At 37.2% G+C, this 20,759-nt stretch overlaps 1 protein-coding gene across 1 annotated transcript in view; it reads right to left on the bottom strand.

Moving 5' to 3' along the window:
- ADAM10 (ADAM metallopeptidase domain 10) overlaps window positions 1-20,759 on the bottom strand; it is a 154,280-nt gene that overhangs the window by 14,467 nt on the left and 119,054 nt on the right. Inside the window, exons 10-14 of the mRNA XM_031002238.3 lie at window positions 17,466-17,649; window positions 11,239-11,389; window positions 1,915-2,098; window positions 1,110-1,218; window positions 408-628 (exon numbers count right to left, since the gene is read on the bottom strand). Of these exons, the coding sequence (XP_030858098.2) occupies window positions 408-628; window positions 1,110-1,218; window positions 1,915-2,098; window positions 11,239-11,389; window positions 17,466-17,649 (849 nt within the window). The remainder of the gene's footprint in view (window positions 1-407; window positions 629-1,109; window positions 1,219-1,914; window positions 2,099-11,238; window positions 11,390-17,465; window positions 17,650-20,759) is intronic.

The raw sequence follows: 20,759 nt of genomic DNA on the forward strand, positions 1-20,759 counted from the left end.
GATAAAGACCCAGAGATTATACTGAAAGATCAGGAAAAATCACCAATTAGTCCATGATTTGGGCAAATAAGTTGTCTTGAAAAAAAAAAAAATTTTTTTTTAAGTCCCATGAAAATGCACTAATAATATGCACCAAAAGAAGTAACCCATCCAGGAGATGAACTAAGGAGCACGGTAAAACAGAATGACTCCCATCACCTACTAAGCAATCTATGAATGATACACATGATTCTGATCACTTCAGAAGGAAATAATAACCAGAAATATTAGAACTTTAAAAATCTTCATATAAAGTAATTCTAATATAAATAGTTAAGTTGTTTTCTCGTAACTTTGATGACTTCTGGCCAAGTAAAATTAAGACCAAACCACTTTAAGTTTTCTTTGTAAATAAAAAACATACTTACCACAATCCATTCAGCAATGTTTTCATAGAGCTCTGGACTAAAAATTGCTTTTTTAAGCCTAGCTAGAGGACCATCAGCATCTACTAATCTGCACCGCATGAAAACATCACAGTAACCTCTAAAATCGTTGCAAGGGGATCCAGGTTGCAGGGTGATGGTTCGACCACTGAAGTGCCTACTCCACTGCACAGACCCTGTACTGGCACAAGTTGATGGGTCCACTGGAAAAGAAATGCCAAATATAAGCTGAAGGTCAGATTCAAATATAAGTTGAAGATCAGATTTCCAGTTGTGCAAATATAAAGAGGGAAAAAAAACTGAAATCATTACCATAACATGTTAAACAGACCTTCTCTAGTTAGGCTGGGTAACGCCATCAGTAATTCATATTAAATGTTACAATGTAAACAAGCAACCAGCAAGTCTTGATTCAGTGTCCACAATGACTTAAAGTCTAACAGTGTTTATGTAAATTCTTGCTGTAAAGCTGGCAACATTTTGTCTAGTTTATCATTTTTAAAACATTGTAGAAACCATAATAATAGAGACACAATGCTACGTTACATTTATAATCTCCTCAAGAGGACAGATTTAGCTGGAAATTATCTGGCCAAACTGTAGGTCAAAGTTTTACACTTAAAATTTAGGAGAAAATAATAGTTTGAGGCAGATTTTATACTCTTGTGTTTTTAAAAGCCTTACTTTTCTTCATACAGCATACATGGCATAATTCTTTATCATCTTTGCCATCAGAACTGGCACACGTACACTCCTCTAAGCCATATTTCTCACAGATAGAACCTGCACATTGCTAGAAGAAAAATAAAAGACAAATTATTTAATCCCTATACAGTCAAACCTATTTTTTATAGTAACAGACAGGCAAGTATGAGCTTCCAATGTCAAAATATTTAAATGGAAATAAAAGTGAAAAACAAACAGAGATGAGTATCAGAACTGAATTACATAAATACATTTGAAAAAATTTGAAAAACAGTAAATCCAAGAAAGATAGTAAATCTTTTAAAGCAATGGCAACTTAAAAAAATGAAATAAAAGCAGAGCAAGAGATTAGATGAGGATCGATTTTATGTTGGTTATTATGGCTCTTCTATAAAGAAAGAAAAATTAAATTTTTTTCCTGTAGAGCAAAGTGATATTCAGCCACAAAAGCTTTGAAGGTTTGATATTCAGAGAAGATGACCAAAGAGTTCTTTTATTTAGGCTACTGAAATATTATTTTATAAAACTTAAATATTATAGACAAGTCACATGCCAAGTTGTACAACTATGTTTCTCTAGAGAATATCAACCACATGTACATGGAAAGATGAAAGACAAATTAGTAGCTAATTGAATGCCACATAATATATTCATGGTTTTGTGAGGGAATATTACGTAAACAGAGACCAAGATTAATTAACTATGTAGCTTTAAAGCATCAATAATTCTTCTGAAAAACAAGTTTTCTAAAATTAAATTTTAAAACATATAGTTAAATGCTTACCCCATTAATGCACACTTGTGTATGCCTATTACAGTCTGTGAAGTTTGGTTTAGGGTCAGATGCTGGGCAGAGAGCTGTGAAGCCATTACATATTCCTTCCCTTGCACAGTCTGAATCATCCCGACACTTCTCAGACTTTGACTTGAATGCACACTGTGCTGTACAACAAGGACCTTGACTTGGACTAGAGGAAACATTAAGTGATTAAACAAAGTAAATCACTAGTTATTTCCTATATACTATTAGATATTAGATTAGATCCACATTATTAGACATAGTACCAATTTTTAAATCATAAGTCTCATCACTTAAATGATAAGTATGTTACTGGTATACAACTTCAAAAAACTGAAACCGCACACCGCCCTCCTGAGTAAACAGTGCACTGGTGGAGCCGTGTGTCCCAAAGAAACAGTGCCTGGGCCTACACGGAAAAGTCACACCCTGCAGGGTATGAGATAAAGCAGCACATTGCTCCTTCAGGTAATAATGCCTTGGCCAAGTTGAGGAGCTGTGCATTCCAGGGCTAAGCCAACACAGTAACTCACATCCCAGGGAAATATCAATGGCTGAACTGGGATACTATGCCTACAGGCCAAACAACTCTAGCACCCTGCTTCCCTGGAGCTAGACTAGCCCCCTAGAGTCTGAGCTGCTGAGACAGCCTTCTCCCCACAGCAGTCATCACTGTGCTGTTCCCTGCCCCCTAGGGCCCAAATGACAGCTGTGCTTGAACGTTCTGAGGTACTTGCTGTTGCTGCACCTGGTCTCACAGACTTTGGGATACCACCAAGCCCCACCATCCCAGGGTCTAGACTCACCACCACCTCCATCCCCGGTGACCCAACTCGTCACTGAGTCCTATTGGCTCAGGCTCCGAAATTACTGCCATGCACTGTGCTCTGGGCTCAAATCTCCAGAGCACCTCTTCCCTGGACCCAAGCCAGGGCTATACCCTGCCCACAAAGTGTATAATCCCAGCTACAGACTGGCCCGCTGGGCCCAAGATGCTAGGGAGTAACCCAGAGTCACAGATCCTGGTGCTATAGGCAACCTACATTCAATCTTGCCAGACAGTAAACATGCACTGCAAGACACAAGTACCATAATAGGTTTGTGAGATCCTGGGCCTAGAACTCCAGCCCCATAGTTACTCTACGCATCCGCAACTGGAAGCCAGCACCGCAGCAGGTCCTTGTAGGCCATGTCAGACCTGACACCAAGAGGGATCCCCTTGGCTAAGTCTCACCATTATGGGAAAAATAAGAATAGGAGGGCCCCAAAAGGCGTTGCCACTGAGGACATTAACAACCTACACCACCAGCATCCATTACCACAAACTTCTACAGCACAGACCACTGAGGTGCCTACAGTTATTGACGATGTTGAATACAGCTGAAGAAGCTGCATGGAGACTATACCACTGCACCTACCTGGAAAAAGAAGCACCACACCCTTCCCAACCAGCACACTAAGACCTAGCTACAGGTGAGAATATATCTCCATGAAAGTCACTCTAGAAAATTTAGATGAGATGACTGTTCCACCAGACAGGCACACAGACATGAACACAGGGACTCAAGAAACATGAAAAAACAAATATATATGACACCACCAAAGGAACATAATTAACTCTCTAGCAACAGGTCCCAAAGAAAAGGAAATCAATAAATTGCCTAAAAAGGAATTCAAAATAATGATTAGAGGGAAAAGACACAAGAAAATATAGATAAAAAATTCAATGGAACTAGGAAAATAATTCATATGAATGAGAAATTCAAAAAAGTAATAAATATCATTAAAGAGAAACAAAAATCCCTGCGGCTTAAGAATTCAGTGAATAAAATAAAAATATATAATAGACAGCTTCAACAGCAGACATGATCAAGCAAAAGAAAATCTCTGAACTTCAAGATAGAATGTTTGAAATTACTCATTTAGGGGAAGGGAAAAAAAGGAAGAAAGTCTATAAGACTTATGGGACACCACAAAGTGAATAAATTTTCATATTATAAGAGCTGCAGAAGGTTGGGTGCAGTAACTCATGCCTGTAATGCCAGAACTTTGGGAGGCTGAGGTGGGAGGATCACTTGAGCCCAGGAGTTCAAGATCAACCTAGGCAATGTAGTGAGAGCCCATCTCTGCAACCAATCAATCAATCACTTAAAAGCTACAGAAGGAGAAGAGATTTAAAAAGGCACAGAAAACCTATGTTTTGGCTGGGTGCACTGGCTCACACCTGTAATCCCAACACTTTGGGAGGCCAAAGCAGGTGGATCACTTGTCAGGAGCTTGAAACCCCACCTCTACTAAAAACACGAAAAAAACTAGCTGGGCATGGTGGCGCGCACCTGTAATACCAGCTACTCAGGAGGTTGAGGCACAAGAATCACTTGAACTTGGAAGGCAGAGGTTGCAGTGAGCTGAAACTGTACCACTGCACTGCACTCCAGCCTGGGTGATGAAGTGAGACTCTGTCTCAAAAAAAAAAAAAAGAAAGAAAAAAAAAAGAAAACCTATTTATTAAAATAATAGCTGAAAATGGAGGTCTTCCTTGAGGATTTATAGTCAAATTGTCAAAAGTCAAGGACATAGAGAATTCTAAAAAAACAGCAAGAGAAAAGTATCAAGTCACATATAAGGGAGCATCTATTAGACTAGCAGCAGATTTCTCAGCAGAAATTTCACAGGCATGGAGAGAATGGGATAATATGTTCAAAGTACTGAAAGAAAAAACAAATTGGCAGCCAAGAATCTATAAGACTTTATTTGTCCCTCATTTCTGAAGGATAGTTTACAAATTAGCAGCCAAGAGTCTATACCCAGCAAAACTAACCTTCAGAAATGAGGGACAAATAAAGTCTTTCCCACACAAGCAAAAATAGGAAATTCATCACCACTAGACTGACCCCACAAGAAATACTCAAGGGATTCCTGCACCTGGAAGCAAAAAAAACCAATAATCACCATTGTGAAAACACACAGAATTATAATGCTAACAACCTACACCACCAACACCACCATTACCACAAAGCTGTACAGTACAGGCCACTGTGATATACAAATGAGAAAAAGAAGAGTCAAATGTTACCACTACAGAAAACTACCAAACCACAATGCTGAATGAGAGAAAAAAAGGAAGAAGAATATGCAAAAACAAAACAAAACAAAACAAAAACAGCCGGGTGCAGTGGCTCACGCCTGTAATCCCAGCACTCTGGGAGGCCAAGGCAGGCAGATCACGAGGTCAGGAGATCGAAACCATCCTAGCTAACACAGTGAAACCCCATCTCTATTAAAAACACAAAAAATTAGCCGGGCATGGTGGCAGGCGCCTGTAGTCCTAGCTACTAGGGAGGCTGAGGCAGGAGAATGGCGTGAACCCAGGAGGCGGAGCTTGTGGTGAGCCAAGATTGCACCACTGCACTCGAGCCTGGGCTACAGAGCAAGAGTCTGTCCCAAAAAAAAAAAAAAAACAGAAAATAATTATCAAAATGATAAGAGGAAGTCCTCACCTATTGATATCAATCATGAATATACACCAATTAAATCCCCCTACTTAAAAGACACAACCTGGCTGAATGGGCCTATTTTAATCTCTTCTCCCTCTGTAGCTTTTAAATTACTTATGTATTCATTTATTTGTAGAAATGGGATCTCACTATGTTGCCTAGGTTGGTCTTGAACTCCTGCTCAAGCAAAACTCCCGGCTTGGCCTCCCAAACACATGACACATCCAACTATATGCTGCTTACAAGAAAATCATTTTACCTCTAAAGACATATATAGACCAAAAGTAAAGGAACAGAAGAAGATATTTCACTCAAACAGAAACAAAGTAAGCAAGAGTAGCTATACCTGTATCAGATAAAACAGATTTTAAGTCAAAAACTGTGTAAAGAGGGCCAGGCACAGTGGCTCATGCCTGTAATGCCAGCACTTTGGGAGGCCGAGGCGGGCAGATCACCTGAGGTCAGGAGTTCAAGACCAGCCTGACCAACATGGCGAAACCCCATCTCTATTAAAAATACAAAAATTAGTTGGGCATGGTGGTACATGCCTGTAGTCCCAGCTACTCGGGAGGCTGAGGCAGGAGAATCGCTTGAACCCGGGAGGCGTAGGTTGCAGTGAGCCGAGATCATGCCACTGCACTCAAGCCTGGGTGACAGAGCAAGACCCTGTCTCCAAAAAAAAAACTGTGAAAAGAGACAAAAAAGGTCACTATATAGTGATAAAATGTTCCATTCAGCAAAGGGATATAACAATTCTAAATCTATATGCACCGAACACCAGAGCACCCAGATACATAAAGCAAATACTATTAGATCTAAAGAGAGAGATCATTTCCAATAAAGTAACGGCTGGAGACTTCAACAGCCCGTTCTCAGCACTGGACAGATGATCTAGACAGAAAATCAAGAAACACTGGATTAGAACTATACTTTAAACCAAATAGATCTAACAGACATTTACAGAACATTTCATCCAACAGCTGTGGCAGAATACACATTCTTTTCATTAGCACATGAAACATTCTCCAGGATAGACCACATATTAGTCTATAAAACAATTATCAACAGATGTTTAAAAACAGAGATCATATCAAGTATCTCTTCTGAACACAACAGAATGAAACTAGAGATCAATCACAAGGGGAACTTTAGAAACTGTACAAACACATAAAAATTAAACAACTTGCTTCTGAACAACCAATGAGTCAATGAAGAAATTAAAAATGAAGTTTAAAAGCTCTCTGAAACAACTGAAAATAGAAAAACACAACATACCAAATACTATGGGATACAGCTAAAGCAATATTAAGACGGAAGTTTATAGCAATAAATGTCTACATAGAAAAAGTAGAAAGATAAACAACCTAACAACGCACCTCAACGAATCAGGAAAAAGCAAGAACAAACCAAACCCCAAATTAGTAGAAGAAAAGAAATAATAAAGATCAGAGCAGAAATAAACAAAATTGAGACTAAAAAAATAGAAAGAATCAGGCCAGGCACGGTGGCTCATGTCTATAATCCCAGCACTTTGGGAGGCCGAGGTGGACAGATCACAAGGTCAAGAGATTGAGACCATCCTGCCTAACACGGTGAAACCCCGTCTCTACTAAAAACACAAAAAAATTAGCCGGGCGTGGTGGCAGGTACCTGTAGTCCCAGCTACTCGGGAGGCTGAGGCAGCAGAATGGCGTGAATCCAGGAGGCGGAGCTTGCAGTGAGCTGAGATTGCACCACTGCACTCCAGCCTGGGGAACAAAGCGAGACTCCGTCTCAAAAAATAAAAAAAAAAAATAAAAATAAATCAACAAAATGAACAGTTGGTTTCTTGGAAAGATAAAATCATCAATCCATTAACTAGACAAGGAAAAAATATCCAAATAAAATCAGAAACAAAAAAGGAGACATTATAACTGATACCACAAAAATATAAAGAATCATTAGAGACCATTACAATAAACTATATGCCAATAAATGGGAAAACCGAATGATAATTAATAAATCCCTGGACACATACAACTTACCAAGATTCAAATAAGAATAGAAAACCTGGGCAGATCAATCACAAGTAACAAGATTGAATCAGTAATAAAAAAAAAAAGTTTCCCAACAATACTTCCTGATCACCAGGTAAAATAAGTAAGAAAAAAAGAACTAGAACAAGAAAAGAATGTCCACTCTCACCACTGTTATCAATATAGTAATGGAAGTCTGAGCCAGAGCAATTAGGCAAGAGAAGAAAATAAAGGACATCCAAATTGGAAAGGAGGAAGCCAAACTGTTCCTGTTTGTAGACAGCATAATCTTATATATATAGACAACCCTTAAAGCTCCACTGAAAACTCTTAGAATTGATAAATGAATTCAGAATAGTTACAGGATACAAAATTAACATTAAAAAACCAGTTGTGTTTCTATATACAAGAAAATAGCAGAAAAAGAAATCAATCTCATTTATAATAGCTGCAAAAAAAGAGTAAGTTTAATAAACGCAAGGAGGTGAGTTTATTAAATTTCTAGAAGGAAAACTATAAAACACTGATGAAAGAAACTGAACAAGTCAAAAAAAAAAAAAAAGCACATTTCATGTTCATGGACTGGAAGAATTAATACTGTGAAAATGGCCATACTACCAAAAGCAATCTACAGATTCAATGTAATGCCTATCCAAATACCAATGACATTCTTCACAGATAAAGAGAAAACAATCCTATAAGTCATATGAAACCACAGAAGCCAATAGCCAAAAGAATAAAGCTGGAGGCATCACATCACCTAATTTCAAAATATACTACAAAGCTATAGCAACTAAAACAGCATGATACTGACGTAAAAACAGACACATTAACCAATGAAACAGAACAGAGAATTCAGAAATAAATCTATATATTTACAGCCAATTGATTTTCAACAAAGGTGATTTTTGAACATCCAGTGGGGAAAGGACAGTCTCTTCAATAAGTGGTGATGGGAAAACTGGATATCTATATGCAGAAAAATGAAACTAGACCCCTATGTCTCACCACATACATAAACCAAATCAAAATGTGATGGAAATTTAAGACCTGAAACTATGAAACTACCAAAAGAAAACACTGGGAAAAGATATCAGGACATTGATCTGAGCCAAGATTTTTGAGTAAGACCTCAATACTGCAGACAACAAAAGCAAAAATAGGCAAATAGGGTTACACACACTAGAAAGCTTCTGCACAGAAAAGGAAACAATCAACAGAGTGAAGAGACGATCTGTTGAATGGGAGAAAACATTTTCAAATTATTCATCTGACTAGGGACTGATAGAATGTACAAGGAACTCAACTCAACAGCAAAAAACTAAATAATCTCATTAAAAAGTAGACAAATGACCTAAATAAACATTTTTCAAAAGAAGACATATAAATTGCTAACAAGTATATGAAAAAATGTTCAATGTCACTAATCATCAGGGAAACACAAATCAAAGCCACAGTGAGATACACCCAGTAAAAATGACCATTATCAAAATGATCAAAAAAACAAATAAATAAAGATGCTGGCAAGGATGCAGAGATCAGGAACCATTAGTTTACTGTGGTGGGAATATAAATTAGTATAGCCACTGTGTAAACTGGTATAGAAGTTCCTCTAAAAACTAAAAATAGATCTACTATATGATCCAGCTGGGTATACATCCAAAGAAAAGGAAGTCAGTATATAAAAGGGATACCTACAGCCCCGTTTACTGTATCACTACGCACAATAGCCAAGATACAGAATTAGTCTAAGTGTCCACCAAGAGACAAATGGATAAAGAAAAGGTGGTATATATTTGGTCACAAAGAAGAGCAAAATACTGTCATGTGCAATAACATGAACGGAAATAGAAGTCATCATGTTAAATAAAATAAGCCAGACATAGAAAGACAAACAGCACATGTTGTTACTCATATGTGAGAGCAAAGTAAGTTGATCTCATAGAGGTTAGAGAGTAGAATTGTGTTACAAGAGAATGAGAAGGGTAGTGGAGAGGTGGATAAAGAGAGATTGGTTAATGGGTACAAACACGCAGTTAGAAGGAATGAGCTCTAGTGTTTGATAGCACAGTAAAGTTACTACAATTAGCAATAACTAATTGTAAATTTCAAAATAGAAGATTTAAAATGTTCCCAAGACAAAGAAATGATAAATATCTGAGGAGATAAATATCCTTATTACCTTGATTTGATCATTATATATTGTATGCATGTATCAAAATATCACATATACCTCATAAATATGTACAATCATTATGTATCAATTAAAAATGGAATAGGGGCCGGGTGCAGTGGCTCACACCTGTAATCCCAGCAGTTTGGGAGGCCAAGGCGGGAGGATCACGAGGTCAGGAGATCAAGACCACCTTGGCTAACAAGGTGAAACCCCATCTCTACTAAAAATACAAAAAATTAGCCGGGCGTGGTGGCGGGCGCCTGTAGTCCCAGCTACTTGGGAGGCTGAGGCAAGAGAATGGCGTGAACCCGGGAGGCGGAGCTTGTAGTGAGCAGAGATCACGCCACTGCACCCTAGCCTGGGCGACAGAGCAAGACTCCATCTCAAAAAAAAAAATTTAAAAAAAGGAATAGGAAGCTACTAAGCCAAACAGTCAAGAAAAGTGTTTGTCTTTTTTTTTAATAGTCAAAGCATACTACATTCCACATTCTTGCCCTGTTTACCTTTAGGAAAAGGCTACAATGGAAAATGGATTTAATATTAGGCAATTTATCAGTATTTTTTCAGTTACATCACACATTAGTTAATTTATCACTTTCTCTCCCATTTTCATACTAAAATCAAACTAGGATATACAGACCAGCCGTTTAAAACATATTGAACTGGCCGGGTGCGGTGGCTCATGCCTGTAATCCTAGCACTTCGGGAGGCGAAGGTGGGCAGATCACTTGAGATCAGGAGTCCAAGACCAACTTGGCCAACATAGTGAAACCCCAACTCTACTAAAAATACAAAAAACTAGCCAGGCATGGAGGCACACACCTGTAGTCCCAGCTATTCAGGAGGCTGAGGCAGGATAATTGCATGAACCTGGGAGGCAGAGGTTGCAGTGAGGTGAAATCATGCCATTGCACTCCAGCCTGGGTGACAGGTTTTTCTGAGACTCCATCTCAAAAAAAAAAAAAAGTATTGTGCAAACAATTGCTTACACTGCTACCAAAGTAAATTTGACAAGTGAAATAGTTATATTTCGCCAAGTTAGAAAAGTAAATGGATTCCACATTAACTAAATATTTAAAGTTAAGATTTTAAAAATATGGAAGATAGTTACATTTTCACAATAAGTAACTAAAGAATATGTATTTTTTAGGATTCTTTTTAGTATGTCCTTTGAGTATGTCCTTTTGTTAACATTCACCACACAAATTACTATTAAAAGTAGTCCAAACAAGCCTGGGCAAATGGCGTAACTCTGTCTCTAAAAAAAATACAAAAATCAGCTGGGTGTGGTAGCACATGCCTATAGTCCCAGCTACTCAGGGGGCTGAGGTGGGAGGATCAATTGAGCCCGGGAGGTGGAAGTTGCAGTGAGCCGAGATCATGCCACTGCACTCCAGCCTGGGCAACAGAGCGAGACCCTGTCTCAAAAAAAAAAAAAAAAGTTGTTCAATCTGCCAGTAACAGAGCAGTAACCAACACTACTTCAGAAAAAGAAAACAAACAACAGATAAAAGCAAAGTTTCAAAACCATATGCATCTCTTAATCTCAGTTTTAAATTTGTCGTAACTGCATTGAGGTAACTTTACAAGAATGTTAACATCACTGAAATTAGCAAGGTACCTGCACTGTTTCCCAGGTTTCAGTTTGCATTTTCTTCCCTCTGGTTGATTTGCATCGAAGCAGCATTCATCTTTACACTGGTCACTATAGCCACAATCACATTCTTCACCTTGTTCTACCATTCCATTTCCACAAATAGGTTGGCCAGATTCTGAGGAAAATAAACAAGACAAAGTAAGCATTGCGTGCAGACATTAATTTTACTTAAAATTCACAAATTCTTTAGATCATCATAACAAAGGGATAAAGGAAAACTTTGATGAATAAGTAGAACAAACTAGGAATCTGGAAATTATGAGACCTAATTCTAACAGGGGGTCTGCTACTAACTAGCAATGCAATCTTGGGCAAGTCACTTGCCTTTTGGGGTCTTCAGTTTTTCAATCTGTACAGTGAGAGGATTTGACAGAGGGTCCCTTCTAGAAGCTGTAACTTGCAACTTAGGCCATGCTACATTGAGCTTTATTGACTGTTCTATTTATATCACACAAATACAAACCAAGTTAGTGCTTCACTAACTAGGAAAAAAAAAAATTAAGCCTTTTTTTGCAACAGAAAATTTCAAACACACCTAAAAGTAGTAAAAGAATATGTACAATGAATTCCCATGTACCAATCACTCATCTTTAACAACTACCAACAACAATATGCTGTTCTTGTCTCATTTACTCCCACAATTTTTTTCTGGAGTATTTTAAAACAACCCCACCTAACATATTATTGTCCCTGTAAATACTTCAGAATGTATCACTATGATATAAAGTTTTTTTCTTATTTAAACCTAACCATAATAACCATGATCATATCTAACAAAATTAATAGCACGCTTAATAACATCTAACAGCCAAGCCATGTTCAATTTTCCTCAAATGTCTCTTCACAATTTGTTGCTGTGAATCAAGTTTCAAACCCAAGGTTCCCCTAACCCCAACTCCTCCCCTCATGGTTGCTTTTTGACAGGTCTCTTATGTTCTTTTAACATATAATAGATTTCTCCATTTTTATTTATTTTTACACCATTGATCTGTTAAAGAAGTTGGGTGATTTTGTCTATGAAATGTCCCACATTCTATTTAGCTGATTGTAATACAATCAGTAGGTAATTTTTTAATGTACATTAGTTTTGCTGCTGAACTAAACCAAGCTCCTTAAGGGAACAAACATGTATTATTTATATCTTCTGTATTCTCACAGACCTTAATGGTATTGAGCCAGATCTTGGTTGATTAAGATTAGACAGTCTCATCTAAGCATAGTGAATAATTTTAGAAAATTTCTTCAGCAGTCTTCTAAAGTTCTTTGATTTTTGTCAATGGAATTTAAAATTGGAATAGAAATGCTCCTCTTCGTAAGATCATAAAATCAAAGAGCTTTAGCAACTGCAGAGAATGATAAAAATCAAATGCCTTAAATGTTCTAGGAAATAAAACTAACTTCCAAGGAGTCTGTAACTTGCTAGGGACCATATATCCCAGTATAGGCAAAACATAGACTATACCTAGGGTTTTCTAGGTCTACGATCTGGTGCTCTTTTCTTTCTACTACACCAAATCGACATGGAAAACAGTCATTGTACAGGCTTTAAGTTGCAAATTGAATAAGTAGAAGGCAACACATACATCTCAACACAGGAACCCATACATCTCAACACAGGAAACCCACATGAGGCCTATCTAAATCAAAAATGTTCTAGAAAGACTGGCTTTATATTCAGATAATTATTTCTTTATGGTAAATTATCTTCCTTTATTTATATGTGCAATATAAAACAGAAGCTTGGCACAAACATATGCACTCACATCAGCCCAGAAGAAAGGATCTGGGACAAAGCCACTTGGCAACAGGACTGGGAACCCAGACCCTCAGGGCACATAGGAGCCTAGCTGAACCCTGATTTCAGGGCCCCCAGGGATGTTGCTGTGGAGGCACCTGCTCTCCAGAGCCAGACTGGCCTAGGTGAAAGCAGAAAGTTCATTCTTAACCACATCGACTATTTTTTAAAATCTTGGAGGTCACTGAAGCTTCATCCCTGTTTCACTTTAAACCATCTCTTTTGTTCTCAAAAACCAGAAGCATGCACTATTTATAATAGCAAACACATGGAATCAACCCAAGTGCCCATCAATGATAGACTGGATAAATAAAATGTGATACATATACACCATGGAATACTACGCAGCCATAAAAAGGAATGAGATCATGTCCTTTGCAGGGACATGGACGAAGCTAGAAGCCATCATACCCAGAAAACTAACACAGGAACAGAAAACCAAACACCACACGTTCTCACTCATAAGTGGGAGTTGAACAATGAGAGCACATGCACACAGGGAGGGGAACAACACACACCAGGGCCAGTCCAGGGGTAGAGGGTGAGGGGAGAGAGCGCATTAGGACAAACAGCTAATGCATGTGGGGCTTAAAACCTAGATGATGGGTTGATAGGTGCAGTAAACCACCATGGCACACGTATACCTATGTAATGAACCTACACATTCTGCACTTGTATCCCAGAACTTAAAGTGAAATTTAAAAAAAGAAAAAAAAAGGGCCAGGCGAGGTGGCTCACACCTGTAATGCCAGCACTTTGGGAGGCCGAGGCAGGTGGATAACAAGGTCAAGAGATCGAGACCATCCTGGCCAACATGGTAAAACCCCGTCTCTCCTAAAAATACAAAAAAACCAGCTAGGCGCGGTGGCGCACTCCTGCAGCCCCAGCTACTTGGGAGGCTGAGACAGGAGAATCGCTTGAACCTGGGAGGGAGAGGTTGCAGTGAGCCGAGATCGTGCCACTGCACTCCAGCCTGGTAACAGAGCGAGACTCTGTCTCAAAAAAAAGGCAAAAACAAAAACAAAAAAAAACTAGAAGCATGCATCTGCACATATATACTAGGTGAATAATGATTTTTACAAGTCTAGTAATAATTTTATAATTCACATGACACGTAATTTGTAAGAAAACAAATAATGAAGTCAGAAAATGTTAGATACATTATTTACTACATATTAATTTTTATTTCATATAAAATTAGTACTTCAAGTTACTTATTTGCTAACAGTTTAAACAACAGTGAGGTACTGTTTGTTTGTTTGTTTGTCTGAGACAGAGTCTCGCTCTGTTGCCCAGGTTAAAGTGCAGTGGCACGATATTGGCTCACTGCAACCTCCAACTCCTGGGTTCAAGCAAATTCTTGTGCCTCAGCCTCCCAAGTAGCTGGGAGTACAGGCGCACGCCACCATGCCTCATTGATTTTTTAATTTTTTGTAGAGACAGGGTTTCTCTACATTGGCCAGGCTGGTTTCGAACTCCTGGCCTCAAGTAATCTCCCTGTCTTGGCCTCCCAAAGTGCTGCGATTACCGGCATGAGCCACCCTGTCTGGCCTAAAAATACTGTTTAAATGCAAAAATTATAATAGGTACACATTTTGTTATAATTTAAGAAAAAATTTTCTTTCCTGTTAATACCTACAAAGCAATATGTACATTTTTAAAAGTCAACTTATTTCAGAAGGTTTACTGTGAAAACCCAGTTTACAAAGGAAGAATCTTAATGTACCTGTACATTAAGAAGCATTAGAAAAACAACCACTGACAATAACAATAACAAAAATGATAACATCAATGTAATTTCAATCTGCCCTTTTAAAAGAAAAAGATAACACCAATCAATACAATAAAAAACTGATTAACTGGACCTCATCAAAATGTTAAACTTTTACTCCAAGAAAGAACTGTGAAAAGGGCAAAAAGACAAGCTACAGACTGGGAGAAAATATTTGCAAACCAGTATCTAGGAACAGTATCTAGACTATATAAAGAATTCTCAATACTCCAAAGAAAAGAAAAAAGTCCCACTAATGATCACTAAAATGACCAAAAAACATGGACAGACATTTCATCAAAGATGATTTATAAATGGCCAATAAGTACATGAAAAGATGTTCAGCATCATTAGCCACCAGAGAAATGCAAATTAAAACCATGAGATATCACAACACGCCCATCAGAACAGCTAAAATAAAAAACTGTGAAAACTCCAAATGGTTGTGAAGATGCAGAAAAACTGGATCATTTGTGCAGTGCTGGTGAGAACATAAAATAGTATGGCCACCCTGGAAAAGAGTTTGGCAGTTTTGTACAAAGCAAAACAAGCAATTGCTATATGGTCCATCAACTGGATTTGGGAGCATTTATCTCAAAGTAAAAACTTATATGTTTATACAAAAAACCTGTAAATGAATGTTTACAGCTGCTTTATTCATAATAGCCAAACACTGGAAACAACCCAGATGTCTTTCAAATGGATGGTTAAACAAATTGCAGTACATACATACCATGGAATACTACTCAGAAATAAAAAAGAACGAACTATTGATAAAGGCAACAATTTAGATGAATCCCCAGGGAATTATGTTGAGTGAAAAAAGCCAATTCCAAAAGGTTGTATGCTGTCTGATTTTATTTATGTAACTTTTTTTGAAGTGACAAAATTTTACATATGGAGAACAGGGTAGCAGGGGGGAGGAAGGAACAACAGAAGGGAGGTAAGCATGGTTATAAAACAATGAGGGATCCTTGTAATGACAGAACTGTTCTGATTCTTGATTGTGATGGTGGATACATAAATCTACGCATGTAATAAAATTGTATAGAACTAAATACATACAAAGAGAAATGAGAACAAAAAAAACTAGGGAAATTGGAATAATATCTATGGATTTTCTCAATATCAACATCCTGGTCATGATATTGTACTACAGTCTTGCAAGGCATTACCATTGGAGGGAACTGAGTGAAGGGTACAGGGAATCTATTACTTCTTATGAACTGTATGTGAATCTATAATTATCTCAATAAAATTTCAACTAAAAACAAAATCCCATGCTTATCTGGAAATCTTCCTCAATTCTTTCTCCTTTGCTGTCACATGTTTAACCCCTCTTTAAGTGCTCTTAATGTACAAAGATGAATAGGCCTCAGTGTTTCCCCTAAAGAAACCTACGGTCTTGTGAAATAGGACAAGGACACACACACAAAAAAACCCTAATACAAAGTAAATATTTAGAGTATGTTCAATGCCACAAGAAAGACATAACAGATGAATGGAAGAACAAAATCTGGTCTATACATACAATGGAGTATTATTCAGCCATGAAAAGGAATGGAACTCTGATACATGCTACAACACAGATAAACCTTGAAAATATTATGCTAAGTGAAATAAGCCAGGCACGAAAGAACAAATATTGTATGTCCCCACTTACATGAGATACCCAGAATAGGCCAATTCATAAAGACAGAAAGTGGATTAGAGGTTACCAGGGGCTGAGGGGAAGACAGAGCATTACTGCTTAATGGTTATAGAATTTCCATTGGGATGATGAAAAAGTTTGCAAATGAAGAGTGAATGTAATTGATTACATTCACATTCAACATTGTACCTATAATTAATGTCACAGAACTGTACATTTAAAATCAGTTTAAAATGGCACATTTTATGCTACATATATTTTACTAAAATAAGAAATAATTTCATAGTAACTTTATTCACATTAGCCCAAATCCAAGGTATTCATGATAGGAGAGTAGATATACAAACTAGGACATATTCATACAATGTAATAGTACTCAGCAGTAAAAAGGAGTATAATACTAAAGACGAATCTCAAAGCTGTATACTGAGTTAAACAGCCTTCCACAGAAGGGTATAAACTGTATACTTTCACTTATATGAAGACAAAGCCAATGTATAGTGAAATAAATCAGATAGTGGTTGCCTCTGAGGGTGTGTTGGGACAGTGCCTGATTGGGAAGGGTGATAAAAGAAAGTTCTGGGGTGACAGAAATGTCCTGTATCTTGATAGGTAGTTTACAAAGGTAAATGCATCTGTCAAAACTCATCAAATGATGCACTTAAAATTTGTGCATTTCACTTATGCAGAAAACAGAAAAAGAACTATAAACAATATTGAACTCTAGTTAATGATTTGCAGACTAAAATGTTTAGGTGTGAAGTATACTGATGGCAGCAACTTACTTTAAATTGCAATAAAACATGAATTGAGAGATGGCAAGATTAAGAAATAACGAGATAAAGGAAATACAGCAAAGTGTTAGCAATAGTAAAATGCAGGTGGGGGGTATGTCAGTAATCACTATAGAATTCTTTCAAGTTGTCTGAATGTTTGAAAACGTTCATAACAAAATGTTAGGAAAATATACATACCAACAAAACAGTTGTTTCTCTTCTTCTCAAGAACTTGGCTTATATTTCTAATACTACAGAGTGAGAATTTATTGTTGTTAAGTTTGTCCCCAGATGTTGCTCTTGCATACATGATGTAATTGCCATTTTCTTTTTGACCCAAATTCTTAGATTCTCCTGGTGTGCACTCTGTTCCAGAATCATGCTGTCGAAAAGAATATAAAGTTACATAAACAGGAAGTAAAATAAGGTTTTCAGGTCAACTGATTAAACGTAATGTTCTCATCAGGAAAACAATGGAAGCTTGTGGACTCTCCTTTAAAAAGGATCTTACAATTGTTTTACACCTTGAGTAGGAAAAGAATTTACTCTTTTAGGGGTCACTGTCTTAGAAAAGAAGGAAAATCAGTGGAGGTCTAGCCATAACAATTTATAGCTTTGTAAGCAGGGACGAGAATTGAGGACAGACTGTCATAAAAGTCTATTAAAAATAAGCTCACTAACTTTTAAAACTAGTAACAGTAAAATAAACTACTTTAAAACTACTAAATAGTCTCTAACATATATGTTAAATTACATGTTATGAATAGTTCAGAGAAGATAGAGGTGGGGAAAGACAAAAGAATCAAGAGACTGACATGGGGCTAAATACACAGAGAACAGGAATCTAAGACAGCTAACTTAATAGCCAATATATAAGAAAGGTAAGTAAAAATGCTGACTAGGAACAGAAACACAATGATATATTTTTAAATGAAAAATGGTAAAAGCCTAGAGATAAAAACAAAATACTGCTTTGCCAAATAAACAGAGTTCTGTGTACGTGTAACATATAAATGCACATAAGTGGTGTTCGGTTTTGATAAATTTTATTGAAGAGTCAGATACATACAGCATAGCTCCCTGAATTTTCTCAAAGTAATGCTTATGAGATCAAGCAACAGAACACTACTACCAGATCCCAGCAGCCCCTACCATCCTGGGGATATGCACTAAAACAACCCTCACAATGCCCCTCAAACAATTCAGAACACATCAGAAGGGGCAAAAAACACTGGACACTAGAGTAATTGTGCTATTTAATTAAAATCTTATTTTAAATACCCAACAACCCCATTCTCAAGAAAGAAAAAGACTGCCCAAGGACGTTCTGTTTTTTCCTAGAGCCCAACTAAGTTACTTTCATTTTCTAGTCCCTCTTCTGAGGCAACTGTTAAATTAACAAATGTGTCCTCTACTATCACCTTTATTCTTCCTGATACCTCTTGCCTTTCTTCTGAATCTAGATTCAGCACTTAACAACTCTATACTATTCACCAATATTATCTTGCTTTATGTTTTCAACCTATAAAATTCAATTCAGTTTCTGAAAAAGGTGTAGCACTAGAATTATTCTCAGCATTAGAGTTTTAGAAAGGAAAGAAAAAAATCCCAATTCTGTATAACTCTTGATGTCATCACAGAATATCTTGCCACTTTTCAATTCAGTAAATATTAATGAATGTCCAGTGCTATAAAAGGAGGCACTAAAATATAAAAATATAAAGATGAGAAAAGTATTATCCCTAGCCTTCAAGGCACTTACCTTCTATTTTTAAATGATAGCAAATCTTGACATAACTGCTTAGTCTGACTTGCTGCTGCATAAATCCATTACAGATATTGCTAGTCAATTATTATTTTACTAGGCCAGGAGATATTACAATAGATCACCATTAACAGGAATAGAAGGGGAAACAGGTTGTAAGCAAGCATGCCAGCTATTTGCCATCCTCAGATAATGAATAAAACAAGCACATGAATAAGCAAAACATAAAACAGAACATAAAGGCCATCTTGACTGGACTCGCACAAGTATTCAGAGTTCAAATCAAGAGAAGCGTTTCACTAAGAAACTATAATCTTTGTGACAAGAAAACAGAAAAATTCGTCTAACTATAAGAAAGGAAATTAAGAAAACAAAAATGCATAAATAAAAATTCAATCATAATCTACCATGCACTATAACTATTAAAATTTTGATCTATTTCCTATCTGACTTATATCTAGCTATATCACATTTTAATTTAAAATTTGGACTATACCATGTGTACAATTATAACTTTTTTTTTTGAGACACAGTCTCACTCTGTCCCCCAGGCTGGAGTGTAGTGGCGTGATCCTGGCTCACTGCAACCTTGGACTCAAGTCATCCTCCCCGACCTTAGCTTCTCGAGTAGCTGGGACTACAGGTGCAGTCCACCACACCCAGCTAATTGTTTTTGTGTGTATTTTTGGTAGAGACGGGGTTTCACCATGTTGCCCAGGCTGGTCTCAAACTCCCGGGCTCAAGCAATCTGCCCACCTCGGCCTCCCAAAGTGCTGGGATTACAGGTGTGAGTCACCACAGCCACCCTCCATGTGTACAGTTATACACACCTTTCTTTCAGCTTAACAGTATAAAATGAGCACTGCAAAACTTGGTATTTAAATGACTGCAGAGCATTCCGTGGTATTTTCATACTGTAGGGCCATCTAGGCTGCTTAAAACTTTTTGGTATTATAAATAAAACTATGATGGTCATATTTTCTTAATTTTTATTAAGGGCCATATTCATTTACATCATATAACAACATGGATCAAGATTTCAACAGGCAGACATAGGAAGGAACTGACTTCCTGGCGGAGGAAAGTTTTAAAGGTCTGTGAATTACTTAATTTGACAGATGAGGGGAGATAACACTAGAAATATACTTAAACCCCAAATTATCAAACACCCGAAACATTAAGGAAATTGTATCAGCAATATTAGAAAGTAGTAGAAGTGAGTTAGTAAGCAGAAGTGGCATTATTAGAACTGTATTTACATGAAGGTGAATCTGGTGAGAGTAGGTACATATTAGAATTTTCACCCTGAGAGACAGGAACTTTCTCTCATTTATGATTACAACTTCCTACAACAAAGTTTATAAAGTAGTTTATAATAGGTGCACAATAAATATTTCAGATAGGATAAATAAATTTAAGAAATAATGTGAACCACTCAGAAAAAGTAACATTGACATTACTACAAATGTATAAGAGAGGAAGAGATTTCAGATAAAGATGTTAAGGGAGACAGGTTCAGCTGTTTACGATTCTGGCTGATCTTACTATTAAATTACTCAACAAATATTTATTAAGCATTGTATAATTTGGATGTCTGTCCCCCCAAATTTGATCCCAATGTTGTTAGTGGGGCCTAACAAGAGAGGTCTGGGTCATGCGGGCAGATCCCTCATCAATAGATTAATGCTCTTCCTGAAGGGTTGGAGGTGGGTGGGTGAGTGCATTCT

The sequence above is a fragment of the Gorilla gorilla genome, chromosome 16 (assembly GCF_029281585.2).
Source record: "Gorilla gorilla gorilla isolate KB3781 chromosome 16, NHGRI_mGorGor1-v2.1_pri, whole genome shotgun sequence".
Classification (NCBI taxonomy): Eukaryota; Metazoa; Chordata; class Mammalia; order Primates; family Hominidae; genus Gorilla; species Gorilla gorilla.